The 21,787-nt window shown below is 37.6% G+C and overlaps 1 protein-coding gene across 9 annotated transcripts in view; it reads right to left on the bottom strand.

Annotated features, from left to right (window-relative positions):
• The window catches only part of LOC105470986 (ATPase 13A3), a 91,933-nt gene that overhangs the window by 31,343 nt on the left and 38,803 nt on the right, over positions 1–21,787 (bottom strand). For all 9 annotated transcript variants that reach the window (XM_071090637.1, XM_071090636.1, XM_071090634.1 and 6 more), the window contains 13 exons: positions 20,822–20,891; positions 19,159–19,293; positions 18,613–18,685; positions 15,129–15,260; positions 13,524–13,703; positions 12,470–12,627; positions 11,561–11,749; positions 9,031–9,092; positions 5,601–5,751; positions 3,089–3,205; positions 1,810–1,827; positions 1,565–1,718; positions 1,349–1,469 (listed from right to left, as the gene is read on the bottom strand). In XM_071090637.1, the coding sequence (XP_070946738.1) occupies positions 1,349–1,469; positions 1,565–1,718; positions 1,810–1,827; positions 3,089–3,205; positions 5,601–5,751; positions 9,031–9,092; positions 11,561–11,749; positions 12,470–12,627; positions 13,524–13,703; positions 15,129–15,260; positions 18,613–18,685; positions 19,159–19,293; positions 20,822–20,891 (1,560 nt within the window). The remainder of the gene's footprint in view (positions 1–1,348; positions 1,470–1,564; positions 1,719–1,809; positions 1,828–3,088; positions 3,206–5,600; positions 5,752–9,030; positions 9,093–11,560; positions 11,750–12,469; positions 12,628–13,523; positions 13,704–15,128; positions 15,261–18,612; positions 18,686–19,158; positions 19,294–20,821; positions 20,892–21,787) is intronic.

The following is a 21,787-nucleotide window of genomic DNA, read 5'->3' as shown; positions in this document are numbered from 1 at the left end:
AGTTCAAGACCAGCCTGGCCAACATAGTGAAACCCCGTCTCCACCTAAAATACAAAAATTAGCCAGGCATGGTGGTGTGCACCTGTAGTTCCAGCTACTCAGGAGGCTCAGGAAGGAGAATCACTTGAACCCAGGAGGTGGAGGTTGTGGTGAACTGACATCGTGCCACTACACTCCAGCCTGGGTAACAGAGCGAGATTTCATCTCAAAAGAAAAAAAAAAAACTGTAAGCAATTCAATAATTAGTGTTTATGGGGGAAAATGGCAAAGGCATCCATTTTCTTATCCCCTAGCACCCTTGCTAGTGTGAAGCTATAAACTAAGAAGAGACTAACGTGTCCTTAGTAGGAATTAGGATATAATATTGTATACATTTGTGGTTCCCGACATGCATATGTATCACATAATTTGGGTAGAGGTGTTTCTTTTTTTTTTTAAACTCATGCTTAGACCATCTCCCCCAAATAGGCAACTTAGCAGGACAGCCAAGTGACAGTCCTTTCTGCTTACAAAAAACTAGGTACATCATGAAGTATTCCTAAACAAAAATGTTATCCTCAAAGGTAGGTCTGTATCAGTTACAGTCAAAGTGACAATATTTGAATATGACACTGTCATTTGATGGGGGGAATGGAGAGCACTGGGGATTAGGAAAGAAGTGGAGTAGAAGGAGCTTGGTCACTATGACTCATTATATTCTGACTGAATTAGTAGTTAGATCTAACCCCTGGGCAAAAGTGAGAAGATCAATTGGAGAAAATAAACTTCTATAAAATTACATTTACTGTTCTTGGAATGTGCCTGACACACAGTGGGTACACAATAATTAACAAATTGAAAATAGTTTCAAAGAGCTTTAAGAAAAAAACATATGATGTTACAATAACATAAGGAAACATAGGTCAACAGTCAATACTGAATGATCATTTAAGGCCAAGAGTTCGAGGCCAGCCTGGCCAACATGGTAAAAACCCCGTCTCTATTAAAAATAAAAAAATTAGTCAGGTGTGGTGGCACATGCCTATAATCCCAGCTACTTGGGAGGATGAGGCACAAGAATTGCTTGAACCTGGGAGGCAGAGGTTGCAGTGACCTGAGACTGCGCCACTACACTGTAGCCTGGGTACAGGGTGAGACTGTCTCTCAAAAAAAAAAAAAAAAAAACCAGAATGAAAGGAAATCAGGCAGTGGGGAAAATGTACTTTTACTTCACTCACCTAAAACAATATTGTATTAGATATCTTTTCATACATTCAACAAATACTCAATTACATGCAAATTACTGTGCATGAATGATATAAACATAAATGATGATGACTGGGAAACTAGGAAAGTCATTCAACCTCACCTGCTAATATTCTGTACTTTATGCCACGTCAGTTTTGACTCTAATTTTCTGTGTGCAAGAGCAATCACACGGAAGCCCTGTTTAGTGAAGTCTTCCAAAACGTTTTGAAAATCTACAGGAACTTTTTAAAAGAAAGAGTAAATGTCATTGTTAGAGTTGCTAATACAAGTTTACACAAATACCAGAATTTTAGCCAGAGCATAGATATTTCCTTACCTGTTTCAGGTTTACAAAGACTGGCAATGACCTCGGGTGCTCCTTTCATATAGGCATCCATTTTCTTATCCCCTAGCACCCTTGCAACCACACTCATACGTTGCAAAGCAGAAGAAAATGGAAACTGGCGAACAATTCCTATCTCATAAATAGCCTATATAATTTCAAAAGATGCACAAGCACTTATTATTCTTAAAAAATCAAAACAAATATACTTAGGTAACAAGTAAACATTCTTCACTTACTGGAAGTTCAAACAGCTCCTAAAAACGAAACAAAACAAGAAGAAATAGTACAGATTAACTCTATTAACATACTGAAGTTAGAAAAAATTTACTAAGCATCCACAAAACATTATTTGGAAAAGAAACAAGCAACTGTTTTTCAAAGTCAGGATTCAAGATTCCTTCTATACTACTTCCCATTTTTAAAAAGTATGTTCTTAAATATTTTCAAATGTTCTGCTATCCTGAAAATATTAACATTCGAGTACTAAAATAAACAAGTGTACATACCAAAAAACAAAAAATAAAAATTAAAAAAATAATAAACTGGCCAGGCACAGTGGCTCATGCCTGTAATCCCAGCACCTCGGGAGGCCAAGGTGGGTGGATCATTTGAGGGCAGGAGTTTGAGACGAGACTTATCAACATGATTAAACCCTGTCTTTACTAAAAATACAAAAATTAGCTGGGTGCGGTGGCGGGTGCCTGTAATCCCAGCTACTCAGGAGGCTGAGGTGGGAGAATCGCTTGAACCCAGGAGGTGGAGGTTGCAGTGAGCTGAGATCTCACCACTGCACTCCAGCCGGGGTGATAGAGCGAGACTCTGTCTCAAAAAATACTAATAAACTCTGGAAAGAACAAATATAAACAGGAAGGAAAATGAATTACCCAGAATCCTGCCAACCAGTTAAACAAATAAGATAAAGTGGTGTTTATTAGAATCTTGGTAAATTTCTTGGATATGTAATAGTTATACACGTAAAAAAATTTTCAGGTAACTTAAAAAACAATAATAAACTAAGGGGAATATATTTGAAAATTCACTGAAAGTAAAGCCTTTCATACATACTTTTTATTAAATTCTAGGAATACAGATGCAATTTAAGAGGATTAACCACCAGCTGTATAAATCACAAGGCACTAAGCTGCTCAGTAAATAGGAAGGAAAAGTGATAGGACTGCAAATTAAATCTCAACATAGAGGTGTAGTTTCTGAGAAATGCAGTTAAAATATTCCTATCTCTGCATAAGAGTTAAATAAAGGACTTGTGACTTCCTCTTCTGGCAACATTTTAAAATGAGAATTAAATGTAAGTAAGCAGGCTGGGGGCGGTGGCTCACACCTGTAATCCCAGCACCTGGGGAGGTCAAGGTGGGGGGATCACTTGAGCCCAGGAGTTTGAGACCAGCTTGGGCAACATAGCAAGACCTTGTCTCTATAAAAAATAAAAATTTAAAAATTTAAAAATAAATATAAGTAACCACCAACAGTTTTATTGAGCTTTAAGTGATTTCTCACCATTTCTTGGTTTCCTGCAGGGGTAGATTCAGGAAGCAGTTGTTTGGGAGGACGAACCACTGTGGGCATAATTCGATTATGAAGTGCTGTTTCTTCTTCAGTTGCTTCTTCCAGAATCTGAAAAAAAAAAAAAAACCCAACCATTCAAGCACTGCTTCATAAAATTGAATTCATGGTTCCATTTTTAAAGGGAACATTATGGCCATTTTCAATAATTAAAAAAAAATCTATGTCCAAGGAACAAATGAGCACTACTGGATCACTAACATAAGTAAAAGAAAATGTGAACAAAGATGTTGAGTTAGATAGCTAGCAACCCATGGGAGAAGGGTTGCTTCATTCAGGGTTAGAAGCAGAATAAAGAAACAGAAACTTATCTCGCTTCACTCTTACAACTTGTTGGGTTTAGAGACTAGCTCTGCAAAAGACAAAAGGTCTTGCAGTCCCCAGAATTTTCAGTCTCATCCAGTGATTCCTTTCTGCTACCAAGAAAGGATTCAAAAGTACATAGAGCTCAGATATGGTTAGCAGAACCGCTGGGTCAAAAACGGGCTAAAGTACAAAGCTATGAGTTTAGAGTTTTTCAGCTTGAATACTTCTAGTTAAGCTACTACTTTGAAGAACCTTTTTTTGGTGAAAAATGTTCAAAGAAAAACCTATATTAAACACACACCGTAACTAGTGGGATCAATAAATGAAAAAATGATAGGGAACTGTGAAAAATTAGTCAATTTTGGACAATTCTAAGGCACTTTTTTTGTCTCTTAACATCTCTAAAATTGGGATGCATCTTGTATCATATGACATCAATCACATCAAGTCACAGTTGTGACTAGCTATGTGAAACCATTTCATTGATAAGTAAGCTCTGGTAGGATCAAGCATCAAAGCAACTCAAGGCCAATGAAATATGCCATTATACAAATCTTCTCAATCAGTTTCTTTGAAGATCCACCAATACTGAACACTAAATCTACTGAAAATCTATTCAGTTGGAGAAAAGTTTAGAGAAGAAAGATAAATCAGCCCATTTTTGTTACTCTCTCTACAAATGAAGTGAGGCCTCCTTTTTGGAATTAAATGTCAAGAGTGTTTACCGTGGACTTTCAGTAGTTGGCAGATGGAGCACTTATCCAGTCACCCTCTCCCTCCCTCCCTTTCAAAATGTGGGGAGGGAGGGAGGGGCGTGAGGAGGCAGGGAAGAGGGAGGCAGGATCCGGTAAATGTAAACAGAAAACAAACCTGCAGGAAGGGATTTCAAATATGGAAACAAAGGGCAAACTGAAACCTATGGATGGATACAAAGGGGAACGAAACAGTAGACCAGAAAAAACACAAGATACCAGGTGAGGCAGGAACTTTATCAGCCAGAATAGCTGAGCTAAAGAAAGCCAAACAAAAAACTAGGGAGTCCTCCTCCAGAGACATAAACTGAATGTCTGACAGGAGCAAAGGCTTCTCACATGAGGGTGAGGATTCCAGAGGACAAAGCTCCACATGTGCCAGCGTGGTGAGAATGGGTGAGGAAAGCCCCACATGTGCCAGCGTGGTGAGAATGGGTGAGGAAAGCCCCACATGTGCCAGCGTGGTGAGAATGGGTGAGGAAAGCATCGGAAAGGCTAACTCTGAAACTATTCCTTTGAAACTTTAAGAACCCCTGTCGATAAGACCCCACTAGACACACAGCAAGCACCATCCCCCACCCCCCAACAAGCCTTCCCGATCAGAGAGACACTTCTCAGAAACACTAACATACATATGGGCAAGGGTAAAAGTCTAAGTAGCTCACTGTAGCTATGCAGAATTACCAAGTCAGATCTTCCTTTTTATAGTAAAAAAGTGCCATCCAGATGTACAACAAAAACCAAAAGCATGAAGGAGAGACACCAAGCATGGGGTGGGGGCCAGAGGAGACCGTAACCCCAGAGAAAATAAATAAATAATTAAGAAGCCAGAACGGAACTCTAAAAATGAACTGTCTTTGTATTTATAAAAGAAGAACTGAATGCTGTAAAATGGTAACAACCAGAGAACATAAGCAGGCACTCAGAAATTAAAAGCACCAATGGCAAAAATAGAAGGAAGTTATAAACAAACACACACATGTGCATGTGTGTGGACACAGTAAACAAAAGACAGGTAAAAAAGAACAATGAAGACAGGACTTTATACTCCTTCGCCTGTGGCCAAGAAATTGTGTCAGTTAAGATCATCTTACTGGCTCTGCTCCACCGCCCCAAGATGCTGGCCCCTGGTTTATCTCAAACACAAAGCAGGGGCCTCAGCTGGTCAACCTCTATTAAAGGAGTACTAAATGGGTTAACGAAGTTACTTTTGCACGATTTTAAAAATATTTCTCTAGTGATATAGCTTTAGAAATTACATAGTTCCTTTTAGGGTACAAGATAGACTGTCATTAAAACAAAAAGCAGAAATAATCCTTCCATGAGGTAATTTAATTTTTAATTATTATTTTCCTAAAGTTATTTGTATTTTAAAATATTTGACTTACCCATCCAATGGCCTCAAACATTTTCAAATCAAGTGGATCACCAGAAAGCACTCCTTCAATTTTTGTAAGTGAATGACAAGTAGCCAAACAAGCAACAAACTGGGATTTTACCAACATCTCATTGCACACATTTTCTTCTGGTGAAAGAAATCTAAGCAGAAGATACACTGAATTAGTTCCATAAATCCTAAGATTCAAGATAATATTCTAATAGGGCTTTTCTGCTTTTGTAATTTAAAAAATATATATATTTTAAATCCCAAACTGAGCTTCTAAGAAAGAGAAACTGCCAAGTGCCAGATATAGTGGGAAAAGAAAACCAGAGGGGTAACGAACTTGAGCTGATGCTATGGCTGCTGAGGGGATGAAGGCAGGAGGCCATCTCAGTAAACTAAGAACTTGGGATTTAATACCCACAAAAGGACAGGAAACCAAGTTTGGCCCCATGCAAAGTGGGAAGCTGGTACTGAAAGGATCCCTCCGACTCAGGAAAGTCAGTACTCTTGAAGAGCTACATACTCTTGGGAAAAGGGCTGACGAGAAAAAATTCACCCACAGACCTAAAGGCATTAATTATGAATAAGCTTGTCTATTTCCTCACCCAAAGTCCAAGAAAATAGCCAGTATCTGCATAATATTTACTATGAACCAGGCATTATTCTAAGAACTTTAAATTTATTGACCCATTATCCTCACACTATACAAAGGTGTTTTATTACCCCCATTATAGATGAGAAAACTGAAGCAGGGTGTTTAAGTGACTTGTCCCAGGTTACACAGCCCATAAGTAGCACAGCAAGGATTGAAACACAGGAGGTCAGTTAAAGCCTGTATGACACCGTTGATTACCACTGGGGCTCTTAGCCAAGCAAAGTCAGAACTTCTCCAGAGGGGAGCTCAAAGAAAAATTCTGTTAAGAATGAGTCCATAATTTAAAGATGTGCTAGCAAGCAATTCACCAAGAGCGTCAACAGACATAACAAAGACAGAATTAGAATCCTAATAAATTTGGCCAGGCGCAGTGGCTGATGCCTGTCATCCCAGCGTTTTGGGAGGCTGAGGCAGGAGGATCATTTGAGGCCAGGAGTTCAAAACCAGTCTGGGAAATGTATCGAGACACCCATCCCTATTTTTAAAATAAAAAAAATAAAGAATCCCATAAGTTTAAGATAACAGAATGGCAAATCTGAAAGAATGCAAAAAGAGCATTTTAAAATTAGACTTAGAAAAAGAATAAGATACTGTAAATGCGAGAGTGGGGGTGGGAGCAGACTTGGAAAGAACCAAGTAAACTGTCTCGTCCAACACATGGTTAGGATTCCCAGAAGGAGAGAAAACAAAACACAAGGAAAAGGTCATAATGCCAGTAAAAAAGGCCTGAAAATTTTCCAGAATTTATGAAAAACATGAATGTGTGAAATCAAGAAGCTTCATGAATCTTGTACACACAAATTAAAAGATCATGGTGAATCTGCAGAAATTAAGGGTGAAGAAATATTCTTCAAGCAACCAGAGAGAAAAAAGATTACTAAAGAGACTAAGATTTATCAGTACCAATTAACAAAAGGTATTAAGAGAAATGAAATCACACGTTCAAAGTACTGAGAGAACACAAGTGTCAAACCTAGAAATCTGTACAGTTACACGATCACCCAAGAGTGACAGTGGGCTGCTCTGCCTATGGAGGAGCCATTCTTTATTCCTTCACTTTCTTAATAAACTCGCTTTCACTAAAAAAAAAAAAAAAAAGAAAAAAAAAGTGACAGTGAAACAAAGCAAATGAATGTAGTTACAGAAGATGGCAATTTATACAAGATGCAATGGTTAAGATATTTGTATACCTAGGTAAATCTAAGCATGCAGAATGTGTAAGACCAAAATCATAATCAGAAAATATTATGCAACAAATACATATAGGAAGGGAGGAGAATAACCAAAAGTATTTTACAGTCCATAGGTTTGTTTTGGGGGACAGGGGGTTGGTTAAAAGGCAGTATTGACACCCATGAACTTTAAGTATAAATATTGATAATGTAAGAACAAGCAGTGTAAGATTAGGATGCATAAACTGAGAAAAGGAGAGAAAAAATAAGACTATGAAAATGTGTATGTAAATTGGGGGAGCAATGGTAGAAATAATTTCAAATATATCTGAATAAATGTGCACATCATGGCACACAAAGATTGAAAAGTAAACAGGTGACAAAACACATACTAGGCAAACATCAGGCAAAAGAAAGCTGGTGTAGAGCTACATAATTATAAGACAACAGAGAATTGAAGGCAACATGCACTACTAGGGATAAGAAAGGTCGCAATGTGACACACTATTTTCCAAGACATAACAACTCTTGAAATTACATTAGCCAAACAATACTGTCTCTCAAGCTATATAAACCAAAATTTAGCAGACTTTTGGGGCGGAGGGAAGACATAAACAAAACTACCAGAGTAAAACTTTTGAGCTTCAAAAAGCAACAGAAACAAAAGTAAAGAGATGAGCCAGAGACTAGTGGGATAATTTTCAATACACAGTATTGAAAAAGATTACTATCCAGAAAATAAAAAAGACCGCTAACAAATGAATAAGATAGACTTCACATGAGGATATAAACACACAACACACAGAAGAATGCTAAGTGACCCTCCCTCCAAAAATGTGAAAAGATGCTCAATTTTATAAGAAACGAGAAGAATGTAAGTAAAACCACAATGTAATACTCATATCCATCCATCTGGCAAAAATTACAAGTCTGACAATATCAAGTTTGGCAAGAATGTGGAGCAAAAAGATCTTTATCCACTGGAAGAGAAAGTAGAAGTAAGCGGAAGCTGTGCCCATGCTATGGCCCAGCATTTCCATTGACAGGGATCCAGCATACTGAAACTCAGCCACATGCCTTCCAGTTGTGTGTTTAAGAACTTTAATTGCAGCACCACTTGTAACAGTGCAGACAAAAAAGAAGAAAAAACAGAATTGTCCCTTAGTAGAAGGTCAGACAAGGTTTAATCATACAATGGAATAAGATAGAGCAGTTAAAATTGATAAATTAGATCTGCACATATCAACATGGATAAATCCTGAAAACAACGTTTAGAGAGGGGAAAAAAGCAGCAAAACATATGTACAGTATATCATTCATGGATACTTATTTATAGATTTATACTTAGAAAAAATATAAAATACGCAAAAATAATTTCAGAATTGCAGTAAGAATTGGGGAAGGGATAGAGTGGGACTTTGGCAATTTCTATAATATTTTAATCTTTTAAAGGAAGAGATCTGAAGCAAATATGGCAACATGTCCACAGTTTAATCCTGGTGTGGGTACACAGTTGTCTGTTACATTACTTCCTTTATGTTTGAATGTTGCATATGATACAATATTAAAAATAAACTAATAAACTATCAAGTCTAACTAATAGTTACCGTGCATTTTCCACTCGTTGAATCCCCCAAAGATCTAAACCATCTTCAGTTAGAGTTCCAGTCTAAAAAACAAAAAAGTACACATGCACAAAGTATGGATGATGCCTCAAAAAAACCCAAAACAGAAAAATAAAAAACCACCACACAGCATTAGAAACTATGCTACACATAGCATGATGGAGTTCTACAGAGTTAAAAAAAGAAACAGGTGAGATCCCTGATAGAGAACGGCTTCCAGGACATATGGCTAAAGTGGGAAAGGGGGTGCAAACAATGCTCACAAGTCTTCTACGTAAGGGGAGAGAGGGGTACATATTTATGTGCTTATACTATCAACAAAAATCAATGGAAGGATGCATCAATTAACCTATCTTATCAATCAATAAAGGATGCCCATAAAGGAAGGAAGGATTACTGTACAGGGAGAGCCAAGAGGAACAGGTTAAAGTCTATCAGGAGGAAGCAATTGGCCAAATCCACAAGGTAAATGACCTGGTTTCTTCAACAAAATAATTGGAGATAAGGGGCAAGTAAAGGCAAATGTTACATGTTAACTGTAAGCAATGCAATCCCTATTTGGATTCTGACTGAAAAATCAATTAGTAAAAATTTGAGATTTGAGGAAATCTCAACTGGATATTAGAAAAACTAAAGAACTGCTAATTCTGTTCAACGTGATAGTGGTATTTTAAATATCTTATCCTCTAGACACATATTGAGGGAGTTACGGTTGAAATAATTTGTCTGATGTTGTCCCCTTCAAAATGAGCAGATAGATAAAATAAGATGGACAATGTGTTGATAACTGATAAAGCTGGGTAATGAGTAAATGAGGGTTTATTATACATGCATCTTTTCTCCACTTTTGTCTGTTTAAAAATTTTAGTGAAGTTTCCAAAAAAGACAAGCACAAGTGAAATTTTTTGAACAGATAAATATGAAATAATCATGGCAGTATGTGACATATTTTTTTCTAACAGAGCATGTTTCCCATTTTTTCTGTAATAATGAAATGCACAAAAATCAAACTCGTATCACATCAGTTACCCAGAAAGTTTGATAGAAGATTTTTTTGGTCAAAGTTTAATTCTCAGAAAACTTTAAAGAAAATTCCAGGTCAGGAAAGGAGAAACCTTTCTTTTCTTTTTTTTTTTTTTTGAGACGGAGTCTCGCTCTGTCGCCCAGGCTGGAGTGCAGTGGCTGGATCTCAGCTCACTGCAAGCTCTGCCTCCCGGGTTCACGCCATTCTCCTGCCTCAGCCTCCCGAGTAGCTGGGACTACAGGCGCCTGCCACCTCGCCCGGCTAGTTTTTTGTATTTTTTAGTAGAGATGGGGTTTCACCGTGTTAGCCAGGATGGTCTCAATCTCCTGACCTCGTGATCCGCCCGTCTCGGCCTCTCAAAGTGCTGGGATTACAGGCTTGAGCCACCGCGCCCGGCCGAAAGGAGAAACCTTTCTAAGAGGCAAGATATACTTCACACAGGTACATAATTTGTCATTTTCACATAAAATCAGTGACCTTCATAATTCTGAAACATATTCAATAAAATCGTACAGCAAACACTAAACATACACACTTACAAGCCAATAAAATCATAATAAATATATGTGTATGGAGCCTATTGTGTTAAATAAGAATTACTATCCAAAAAATTAAAGATCACATAATCTTTACTACTACTACTACTAATACTACTGGGCCTAATTCTGGATATAATCAAGTTAACTGCAGCTCTGAGCAAATAAGCAATATCCAAAGTATTAAAAATTGAGAAAATAAGAAATACAACATGTCCTCAAATACTACTTTTTGTCCGTTTTTTATAACACGATGGGGGCCAGTGGTGGGGAGAGCTGAGGCCCAGCCGCAACCACTATCTACATGGAGTTTGCATGTTCTCTCCCTGTTTACATGGGTTTCACTCCAGGTACTTCGGTTTCCTCCCACATTCAAAGCCATGCAAGTTAAGTGAACCAGCATATTTGAATGGTCCCAGTCTGAGCGAGTGGGAGTACACTCTGCAATACGATGGCATCCTGTCTAGGGCTGATTCCTGCCTTGTTCCACCAGTTGCTGAGATAGGATCCCACTACCCATGAGCCTAAAATAAAACAACTGGGTAAATAATTACCTTACTTATTTTTATTTCTTTCTTAAATAAATGTATAGCTCATATTTATTTCAATGATTAGTATCACAAGTGTTTTAGATCCTTATTTAGAAGTTTGGTGATTTTCTGTTACCAAAATATGGCATAGGAACTGAAATCTCATTTGTATCAAGTAGCCTATGGTAAAACTGGTTTCATTTCATTGAAAGTTGCAGTTTCCAAGAACCTATCAGTAATGTTAAGTGACAACTTATGGTATAGAAATATGATGCATATACCAAGTAAGTTGAGGAAGAGGAAAATTAGAGGAACATGACAGAATGTGTGCAAATTTGTTGACAAAGAAAATAAAAAAAATTGATCTAAATATTTAAATGCTATAAAGTAACCTTTGAAAGTAACTATTAAACTGAACCAACCTTGTCAAAGCAAACAAGATTCAGCTGTCCACAAATATTTATTCTTTGGGGACTGATACAGAAAATACCGATTTTTTTCAGTCTTCTCTGAGCATACACAATACCAGCAGTCATTGCAGCGGGAAGTGCGGGGGGCACAGTGATTGTGATAATATCAAGAGACTCGATAATTATGACCCCAACTTGTACCTACAATTAACACAAAAATAAATGTCAAACCCCCAATATTATTTGCTGATTTAATATGGGTATTTCTTTAGTGAAAATCTGTAAGTCATTTTCAATTGTGAATTTCAATTTTATGTATGTGTGTGTATATATACATATCTATTAACCATTTATACTTTTTTCTTCAGATATTTCTGCAAAATAAAAAAGCTCAATGAATTATAGAATGACAACTACTTTCAAAAGAAACTTATCTCATTTTCATAGTGCTACATACTTCACACATGACATACTTCAAAGCCGGTCAACAAGCTTTATCAGATATTGACTCAGCATGCACACACCTTACTGTGCCAGTCTCCGCTTCTGACAAGCGGCGCCTTCAATTAAATAATCAAAAATCATTTTAACACTGTATATTACATCTCAGAGGTAAAAAAGAGAAAATAAAGCTTTTGGTGAGTATGTGGGGTTTTTTTTTTAAAGTCACAAGACCAAGTAAAAGACCATCTAAACCAGAGCCATCCAAAAGAAGTGTCCTTTATAATGGAAATGTTCTATAGCTGGACTTTCTAATATCATAGCTACTAGTCTCACGACTGTGTTAGCATTAAATTAATTAAAATTAAATTAGTTTAAAATTTCAGTTCCTCATTCTCACTAGCCACATTTCAAATCCTCAATAGCCACATGTGATAAATAATTGAGGTTCAAACCCTATTAAGAGTCCCACATACCTACCTCATTTAAAATGCTATTAATAATAGTATAGATAAATCCAATGCCAGCAACTGCCACAAGACATAGTAGAAACAAGTAGGCATCTCTGTAGAGTTTAAAATCAGTTGGTTTGGGATACAATATGGAACGAACAAGCTGTCCTTTGGAAGTACTAAATCCTATCAAGAAAAGAGGAGAATTATTTATATTTTTATAAGAAAATGAGAATTCTCCCATAACAGAATCTCTTTTATTTATTTATTTTTTTGAGACGGAGTCTCGCTCTGTCGCCCAGGCAGTGATGCAATCTCGGCAATCTCGACTCACTGCAAGCTCCGCCTCCCGGGTTCACGCCATTCTCCTGCCTCAGCCTCCCGAGTAGCTGGGACTACAGGCGCCCGCCACCTCGCCCGGCTAGTTTTTTGTATTTTTTAGTAGAGACGGGGTTTCACCAGGTTAGCCAGGATGGTCTCGATCTCCTGACCGTCCGGAGCTGCACGCCCTGGCCATAGCGAATAATAACTGACGATTAAAAACGCCTGAGCTCTATTCATTTCCACCTTCTACCTCCTCCCTAGATTTACCTTTTTCCCTGTATTAATACCTCATAAAAGATGGCGTTCTTCCTGCTGCTGCTTCACCCATTTTTCCTGCGCCTGCGAAAATTACTACCTGACAGCGCAGGTGCAACATGACGTTCGACCAGAGAAACCAATACCTACTTGGTCACGCCCTCTGCGATGAGATCATTTCCGCCTCTGGCCCAACCCCTTCCCCTCCAAGTGTATATAAGGCACTGCATTACCGCCATTAAACGAGACTTGATCAGAGCACTGTCTTGTCTCCATTTCTCGTATCTCTTGTTCCCCAAATTCCCACCCCCTCCTCCAGGGCCTGCTTCGACTATCCCGCGGGCCGGGATACCTGACCTCGTGATCCGCCCATCTCGGCCTCCCAAAGTGCTGGGATTACAGGTGTGAGCCACCGCGCCCGGCCCAGAATCTCTTTTTAAACATTCAGTAGGTATCAAATATGCTGAAACATGCAAAAAGAGATTAATTAAGAGGTTTCCTACCTGTTCTAACAACTATGGCTTTGACGAGTTCTCCGGTGTAGAAACGAGTCTGAATAACAGTTGTCCCACAAAACAAAGTATGTCGTTTATGTGTTTCTGGATTATATAATTCATCTCCTATTCCTTTCACATCCACCGAAGGATTTGGCAAGTTAGTCTTTGTCACTGGAACACTTTCTCCTTTAAAAAAAAAAAACAGTTTACAGATTATTAAACGAAAGCACAGGAATCAGTATCAAACACCAAAAAATATTGTTAAATATTTCAAATGCTACTATACTGTTGGAGTTGTATATGTGGATAACATGACTTAATTTTTTGTCTACCAATTTCCTCACAGAGAATTATCAAATATTATCTTCCACAATAATTCCAGAAAGTGATTTGTGGCTCAAAGGTAGTATTTGTTTATATTTAGAAACAGTTGTGTCGTTCAGTTTCAAATAATTTCAAAAAAGATTAAGTAGTTGCTACAGTCCATGCACCTGTTTTCTTATCTCTAAGAACTGATGGTAACAGTGGAGAGCACTGTACAAAAGAGATGTGAGGGCCTACCCCTGACCCACCCCTACACACACACACACACACACACACACACACACACACAGAGAACACAAAAGACAGGCAAAAAAGAGATGTGAAAATGAGTAACATGGTGGTTCTCTCAAACAACCACAAACAGTCAAATTTTTTTAAAATTAATTCTCTGTAGCATTCACATTTCTTGCTTCCAAGAAGGCATGCGTGTCAGATATGTAAAAGTTTGTGTGTGAGATATGTATGTGTTTGTGTGTTTTAAGACATGACTTAACAGTCTCAAAATGTATTACATATAAATCATTTTCTAACCAGACTATGACAATTAAAAAAAAAACCTCACACAATTAAAATAAGATATTGGACAGGCACAGTGGCTCATGCCAAGGTGGATGGATCACTTGAGGCCAGGAGTTTGCAACCAGTCTGGCCAACATGGTAAAGCCCTGTCTCTACTAAAAATGCAAAAATTAGCCACGCATGGTGGCAAACACCTGTTAGTCCCAGCTACCTGGGAGGCTGAGGCATAAGATTTGCTTGAACCTGGTAGCAAAGGCTGCAGTGAGCCAAGATCGCACCACTGCTCTCCATCCTGGGTGATAGAAAAAGGCTCTGTCTCAAAAAAAAAAAAAAAAAAAACAAGCTCTATCTCAAGACCATGAATTTCCAAAGGGAAGTCATTTTAAAGTCTGTAGTCCAAGAAAAATATAAAAATCTTTCTTTATTCCCACTTTTTACATTTCAAATGGGGAACCAAATACTGTAAGTCACATTCTCTGTGGGAAGAGGCCTTCTTTCCACTTCCCTAATCATAAACCATTTCCTAGGGTCCAAAGAGTAGCCAGAGTCAGGCCAAGAGATGTGACCAACACTATAGCACAGTATCTAGTATTGCAGCTGAGTATAATGCAGAATTTGGTCTACTCAGAATTTTAAATCTCTAATATCCAATATACTCATGAGTAAAGACACAAATGACATAGCTAATTTTGAAAAGGCTTAATCAGTAACTACTTAGTAATGATATATCATAAACAACTCACGTTGATATTTACTCATTTAGTTTACCTGTTAACATGCTTTCATTTACAATGCAGGTACCATTAATAAGTACAGCATCGCAAGGCATTATTGTCCCATTTAATGGAATGACCATGACATCTCCTGGCACAAGGTCAGTAGAAAAGATTTCTTCTATTTCTGAATTTAAAGAAAGAAAGAAAAATCTGAAAAAGATATTCTTTACTTTGGAAAAATACAGCAAATACTATTCAGAAGTCATCTGATCTCAATAAGAAGTTAATAATGTAACGGGGCAAAATAGAGAAATCCAATAAATGGCAAGTTTTAACAAATAAGATTATTAGGCTAACAAAAGCATGGTGTGTCAGCTAGTCTCCTGCTAGGATACCAACTGTGCACAGGTGATGCCAAGTACCCTCTGACGAAGCGAGTGTGTTTCAACACTCATGATAACTGTCCATGCTAAATGTTGACTATTAGCCTAAGGAAGAGACACAATGAGTACACAAAGGAGATTCCTGTGAAACAGGTCACACTCACTCAGATTTCTATAATCCCCTGAAAACAGAAGGAAGCACTAGAAAACTTGGCGTATTTTCTTTTCAACAGCGTATCTATATTCCTTTTCTCATTGCTACTATTTATAACCTTCAAGTCTCACTGCCTCCTCAATATTCCTAAATTACTTTTTTTAGATATTATTTTAAATATGAGTAAATTCATTAAATAAATTAAACACTGTATATTTTATCTAGTTCATTATTTCCTTACAAATTTAAGTTAGTGAAACACTTTTTTAAAAGATCTTCCCTCTGGTTGAGTTGGTGTTTGAAAAAAAGAAAAATGAAAATGAAAAGATCTTCTAAAGGGTAAAAAGGTTTTCTTTAGAGTCACCTTATATGTAGGTAGGTATTCTCTCTCTTTTCCTCTCATTCTCTAACACCCTCCCTCTCCCTGCCCAAGTTTAATACTGTGCTCAGAAGACAGTCACGCTAGTTTATAAATGGAGATGGATGAGAAGAAATCTATTGTTTGTGATGTTAGCCTGGAAGACAAATATTCTCTTTCCTTCTTTTAAAAAAGGAAGTAATTTACTAAATTATGAGGGAAAAACTTTTAAAGAATGACATTTAGTACATAGTAGATATATCGATCTTCATTTAAAAACTAAGATCCCTTCTTTTAAAAATTCGGTTTTTCTTTAAAAAGAAAATAAACCATTCCTCAGACGGGAAAAAAAAAGTAAAAATTTGACTTTTCTTAAAGCTTTTAAATGCCACTTGGAAGTTCTACTCCTTTTAGGTGTACCAGAAAACAAGGTATCAATGAGATGTAAGACTATACAGAGTGGGTAAGGAAGATTCAAGTTGAACGGTATCTGCCCTAGCGTCCCCAGTATCTTCAGCAACAGCAGAAGACTGATTTGGTGTTCTGAGTAAATCAAAGTGGCTTCTGCCTCCAAGGCCCATGATGCTGTGCTGCCTCCTTTACCTCTTCAACATCTTGCCAGACAAGTTACATGTCCAAAACATTACCCTTCTTACAAGTCTACTTCTCTTCCACTTTCCTATTTAACTAAATAGCACCAACATCCATCCACCTAGCCAGACACCGCTCCATGGCCTCATATACAATGAGGTAAATCCTGTTCAACGGTCACATTTCAGTATCTTTCGAACTCATTTCTTTTAATCTCCACAATCCCTACCTTGATTCAGGGGGGGTGGGGGGGGTCATGCCTTCAGTATTACTCTCCTTTAAACCAGTCTGAATGTGGACACCAGAATAACTTTTTTCCAAAGGGCACGTACTTGATCACTCCTCTGCGTAAAACCCTTCGATGGCAGCTATGCATAGTGGCTCATGCCTGTAATCCCAGCACTCTGGGAGGCCAAGGCGGGCAGATCACTTGAGGCGAGGAGTACCAGACCAGTCTGGCCAACATGGTAACACCGTTTCCACTAAAAGCACAAAAATTAGCCGGGTGTGATGGTGTGCATGCCTGTAATCCCAGCACTTTGGAAGGCCGAGGCGGGTGGATCACTTGAGACCAGGAGTTCAAGACCAGCCTGGCCAACATGGTGACACCCTATTTTTACTAAAAATATAAATACTGGCTGGGCGTGGTGGCACATGCCTGTAATCCCAGCTACTCAGGAGGCTGAGGCACAAGAATTGCTTGAACCTGGGAGGCGGAGGTTGCAGTGAGCCAAGACTGCCACTGCACTCCAGCCTGGGAGGGAGACTCTATCTAAAAAATAAAATAAAAATAAAAATAAAATAAAAATAAAAATAAAATAAAAAATAAAATTAAATTAAATTAAACAATAATAATACCATTCAATGGCTTTCCACTGTCTTTTGGACTGAGCCCAAATCCCTAACATGTCTCAGAGAGCTAGCCATCATTTATAGTTGCTATATTTGTCATACTAAATTTCTTCTATCAGTTCTCACAATGTCCACACAATCTCTAATTTCTAGGCCTTTGGGTATTTAGAACACTCTTCTCTCCTTCTCTCAGCCTCCCCTTATCAACTTCTCACCTACCTCTTATTTGGCTAATTCAAATAATCACCACTTAAAAGCACTTAATCAAAGATGTCATCCCTGATACCTACAGTAAATGAGCTCCTCCTAATATATAAGTTGGCTGACTTCTCCTTATCATAGCATTTATCACACTTCACTGTTACTGTTACTATTGTTATCCCTACACCGAATCCCCAGAGCCCAGCACAGTGCCTGTTACATAGAAGAAAAATACAATTTTATATAAATAAATGAATTTGATACAAACTCAGGAACTGAAATATATACTTTTAGTTCTTAAAAAAATGAATGTATGTGCAAGGCAGAGTGGCTCAAGACTGTAATCTCAAGACTTTGGGAGTCTGAGGCAGGAGGATCTCTTGAGCCCATGAATTCAAGGCAAGTATGCGCAACACAGTGAGACCTCGCCTCTCTAAAAAAAAAAAAAAAAAATTTAGCCAGGCATGGTGGCACAAGCCTGCAGTCCCAGCTACTTGGGAAGCTGAGACAGGAGGGTAAGTTGAGCCACTGCACTCAGGCCTGGGCAACAGTGAAACCCCATCGACTTAAACAAAAAAAAAAAGGCCGGCTGCAGTGTGCAGTGGCTCAAACCGGTAATCCCAAAACTTTGGGAGGCCCAGGTGGGCAGATCACTCAGCCCAGAAGTTTTGAGACCAGCCTGGGCAACATGGCAAAACCCTGTCTCTTAAAAAAACAAAACAAAACAAAACAAAAATTAGCTGGGCATGGTGGCATGCACCCGCAGTCCCAGCTACTCGGGAGACTAAAGTGGGAAGATGACTTGAGTCTGGGAGGTCAAGGCTGCAGTAAGCTGAGATTGCGCCTTTGCACTGCAGCCTGAGTGACAGAGACACTGACTCAATCGACTGATCAATCAAAGAATATATATGTATTAAACTTTGGGCTTACTTCACACATTATGCCTAACAGGTATCTTTTTTGATTTATTCTTCCAACATTCACTTCAATTACTTACCTTCATTTACTCTACAAACTGAAACTCTTACAGTACTATGAGTTGCCACCATGTCATGCAACATAACATATTGCTGAAAGAGGAAAAAGAAGTTAAAAACTAGCCAATATGAACCCACTCAAGAAAAAAGCCAGAGTGCTAAAAAATAATTCAATAAATGTATATCACTCCATCATTATAAAATGTCGAGTCAGAAATTCAAATTATTCATTGTTTTAGTTCAAGACAAAACAAGAAGCACTTTTAACAGGATAGCCCTGAAAACAGTAGCTTCCAGTATTCCAGTCTGTGATCAGCAACCACAGATCCCTATGGCCTCTAGACAGTCAAGTGGTAGAGTCGTGACTCTAAAAAGCACCTGCCATCCCCAACCTCCTACCCCGCAAAACAAACAAAAAAGGGAGGGGGAGAAGGAACACATATTCATGCAACTAAAATAATGACTGCATTGAGAATTTACGTTGTGCCGAGTACTATTCTACACACTTCAGATGTTATTACAAAATACAAACAGAGTTGTGAAACCCATAATAAACTTGAACTTACCTTTCTAATGGAATACAGTGAGCTTACGATTGATACTATGGACATAACCACAATAGCTAGAGCATAGTAATAGTATTCATCAGTGCTCCACAGTATAACACTGAACAGCTGGAAAATGTAAAATGGGTTGAGAACCTAAAAAACAAGATTTTAAAGTCAAACTGAATGAGATATTAATGACCATACAGATTGTCCACCTTTTCATTTAACAATTAACCAAAAAGATACAAATACGTACAGGATAAGTTCCATAGTATTTTACAGCAAAACGTACTTCCCTAAAAAGTAGGGCAGGCTGGGTGCGGTGGCTCACGCCTGTAATCCCAGCACTTTGGGCGGCTGAGGCGGGCGGATCATGAGGTCGGGAGATGGAACAATTCTGGTTAACATGGTGAAACCCTGTCTCTACTAAAAAGATACAAAAAAATTAGCCAGGCATGGAGGCGGGCACCTGTAGTCCCAGCTACTCAGGAGGCTGAGGCAGGAGAATAGCATGAACCTGGGAGGTGGAGCTTGCAATGAGCCTAGATCGCGCCACTGCACTCCAGCCTGGGGGACAGAGTGAGACTCCATCTCAAAAAAAAAAAAAAAAAAAAGTAGGGCAATGTGCTATCATACTCAATTATTATTATTAAACTACTATAATTTGGCTAAATAAGGTTAATTTAAATTACTGGCATCCATTTAGATTCATACCATCCAAATATAGACTCGGCTAGAAAAGGCTAGTAAGTGTATGATTTTAGCTATTCTGCAATCTGCTTTGGCAATCAAGTACATTTATTTCCAACTACTGTGCTCTGGGCTAATAGAATACAAAACTTTTAATGAAACTGAACAAATATTTGCTTATTATAAACTCAAAACACAAATTTACTTATATGTCAAAAGTTCACTGGAGGCCAAAGGAAAGACAAATGTGAGTTAATGAGTTATGTAACTTTGCTTTCTCTAAGATAATAAGTAAGTATTAATTCCTGAATGAAAAAGAGATAAAGGGAGCCCTTGGCAATGAACTTCATCTACCCAAATGTCATGGTATTTTATCAATTTCATTAACACCCCCTACCAATGTCTTAAAATTGATGCTTCTGTACTTTTCAAAGCACTTTCATATAGATATAGTTAGATATAGTCTCATTTTACCTGGAAACCAAACGAGATAATTAGAAAACACTTATCCCAAGTTAATAGCTAAAGGAGCAACAGAGAGAATGTACTAAAGATCAGAGCTAGTTACTGATAGAACCACATTACCAATCAGGCTTTCCAATTTCTAATCACTACACTATGCTATGCTCATAAGCAACATTACACGTCCACTCTCAGGAACTGATGAAAAACCATCTTCCTTCTACCACTAAAGTGTTCACCTAACACAACTAATTCTTGAGCTTCAGCCAAAAACCAGAATGAAGATTGGTGAACCTAACTCTGCTAGACATTCAGCAGGTAATAAAAGCAAAACTAGACAAAATTTTAAGAATACATGCCCCAGATTCTTTCTCTATCAGAGTAAATTTCTTCGTCTTTACCTTCCAAGTAAAAATACGCAAAAAGAGGTTAGGAAAAAGAAAACCAAGAATATCTTAATCACCACTCTTTCCAAATTGACAAATCCATTGATCATGACTGTTGAGTTATATACAATAAATAGTCTTACCTCTTTAATTAGAAGCTTAAAAACAGAAGGCACTTTTACAGCAATTTCATTTACTCCATAAAGCAGTTTTCTATAACAGGAAAATACATTAATACTATTACATTATATAATAGTAGCATAATTTATGAAAGGCATTGTATTAGGTAAGGCTTAAACCACAGACTGTTCTTATTCATGTCTCCAAACACTTATCTTCTATAATTCAAACTCTCTACCGACAGAATTTAAAACAAAGAAGTCAATAGTAGATACCTATACTGGTAGCATTTAACTTCATTTTGTCTCACATCTTTATGTGTGACAAGTATCTTTCCCACTAGTCTATAATACCATGTGAGCAAAAGGTTCTCTTTTGCATCCTTGAACACACTGGATCTTAACAATTTTGAATTACAATTAACTTTTGCAAGAAACCAAATAAATTGGAGGGATCTTATTTTTTTAATACTGCACTAACAGTGTTTAGTTCAACACATTGTACATTTGACTTTAAAAGAAAATGCTTTTAAAGTTTAAATGTTTCCACTTAATTCCTTATGTTACAGTAGTATTTTCTATATGATAGAGTAATTCTTGACTTTTATGAAGTGTAAGTCTAAATGAGTGAATTTTATGTTCTACCCCTTTGAAAGAACATGCTACAGAACTGTAAGAAAATTTCTTATTGAATTTCAAAATGGCATTTATCTTTAACATATGCAATACACTGGTGTATTTTTATGATTTAACAAGGAGTAACACTATGAAGAAGATTACTTCTCCCAATTTACAATTTTTCATTACAGTGAATTTGAACTGTCAATTGTAAGGCATACCATTATTATATGATCAAGAATGACACTTCACCAACTCTGTGACACATCCCAATTTCAGAGATGTCAAAAGGTAGAAAAATGTGCACCTGGGAACTGATGAAATACGGTATAATTTCAGGGATACCAATTCCAAAATATCAGCTTTCACATT

The sequence above is a fragment of the Macaca nemestrina genome, chromosome 2 (genome assembly GCF_043159975.1).
Source record: "Macaca nemestrina isolate mMacNem1 chromosome 2, mMacNem.hap1, whole genome shotgun sequence".
NCBI lineage: Eukaryota > Metazoa > Chordata > Mammalia > Primates > Cercopithecidae > Macaca > Macaca nemestrina.
This window is presented reverse-complemented; position numbering and strand designations above follow the sequence as displayed.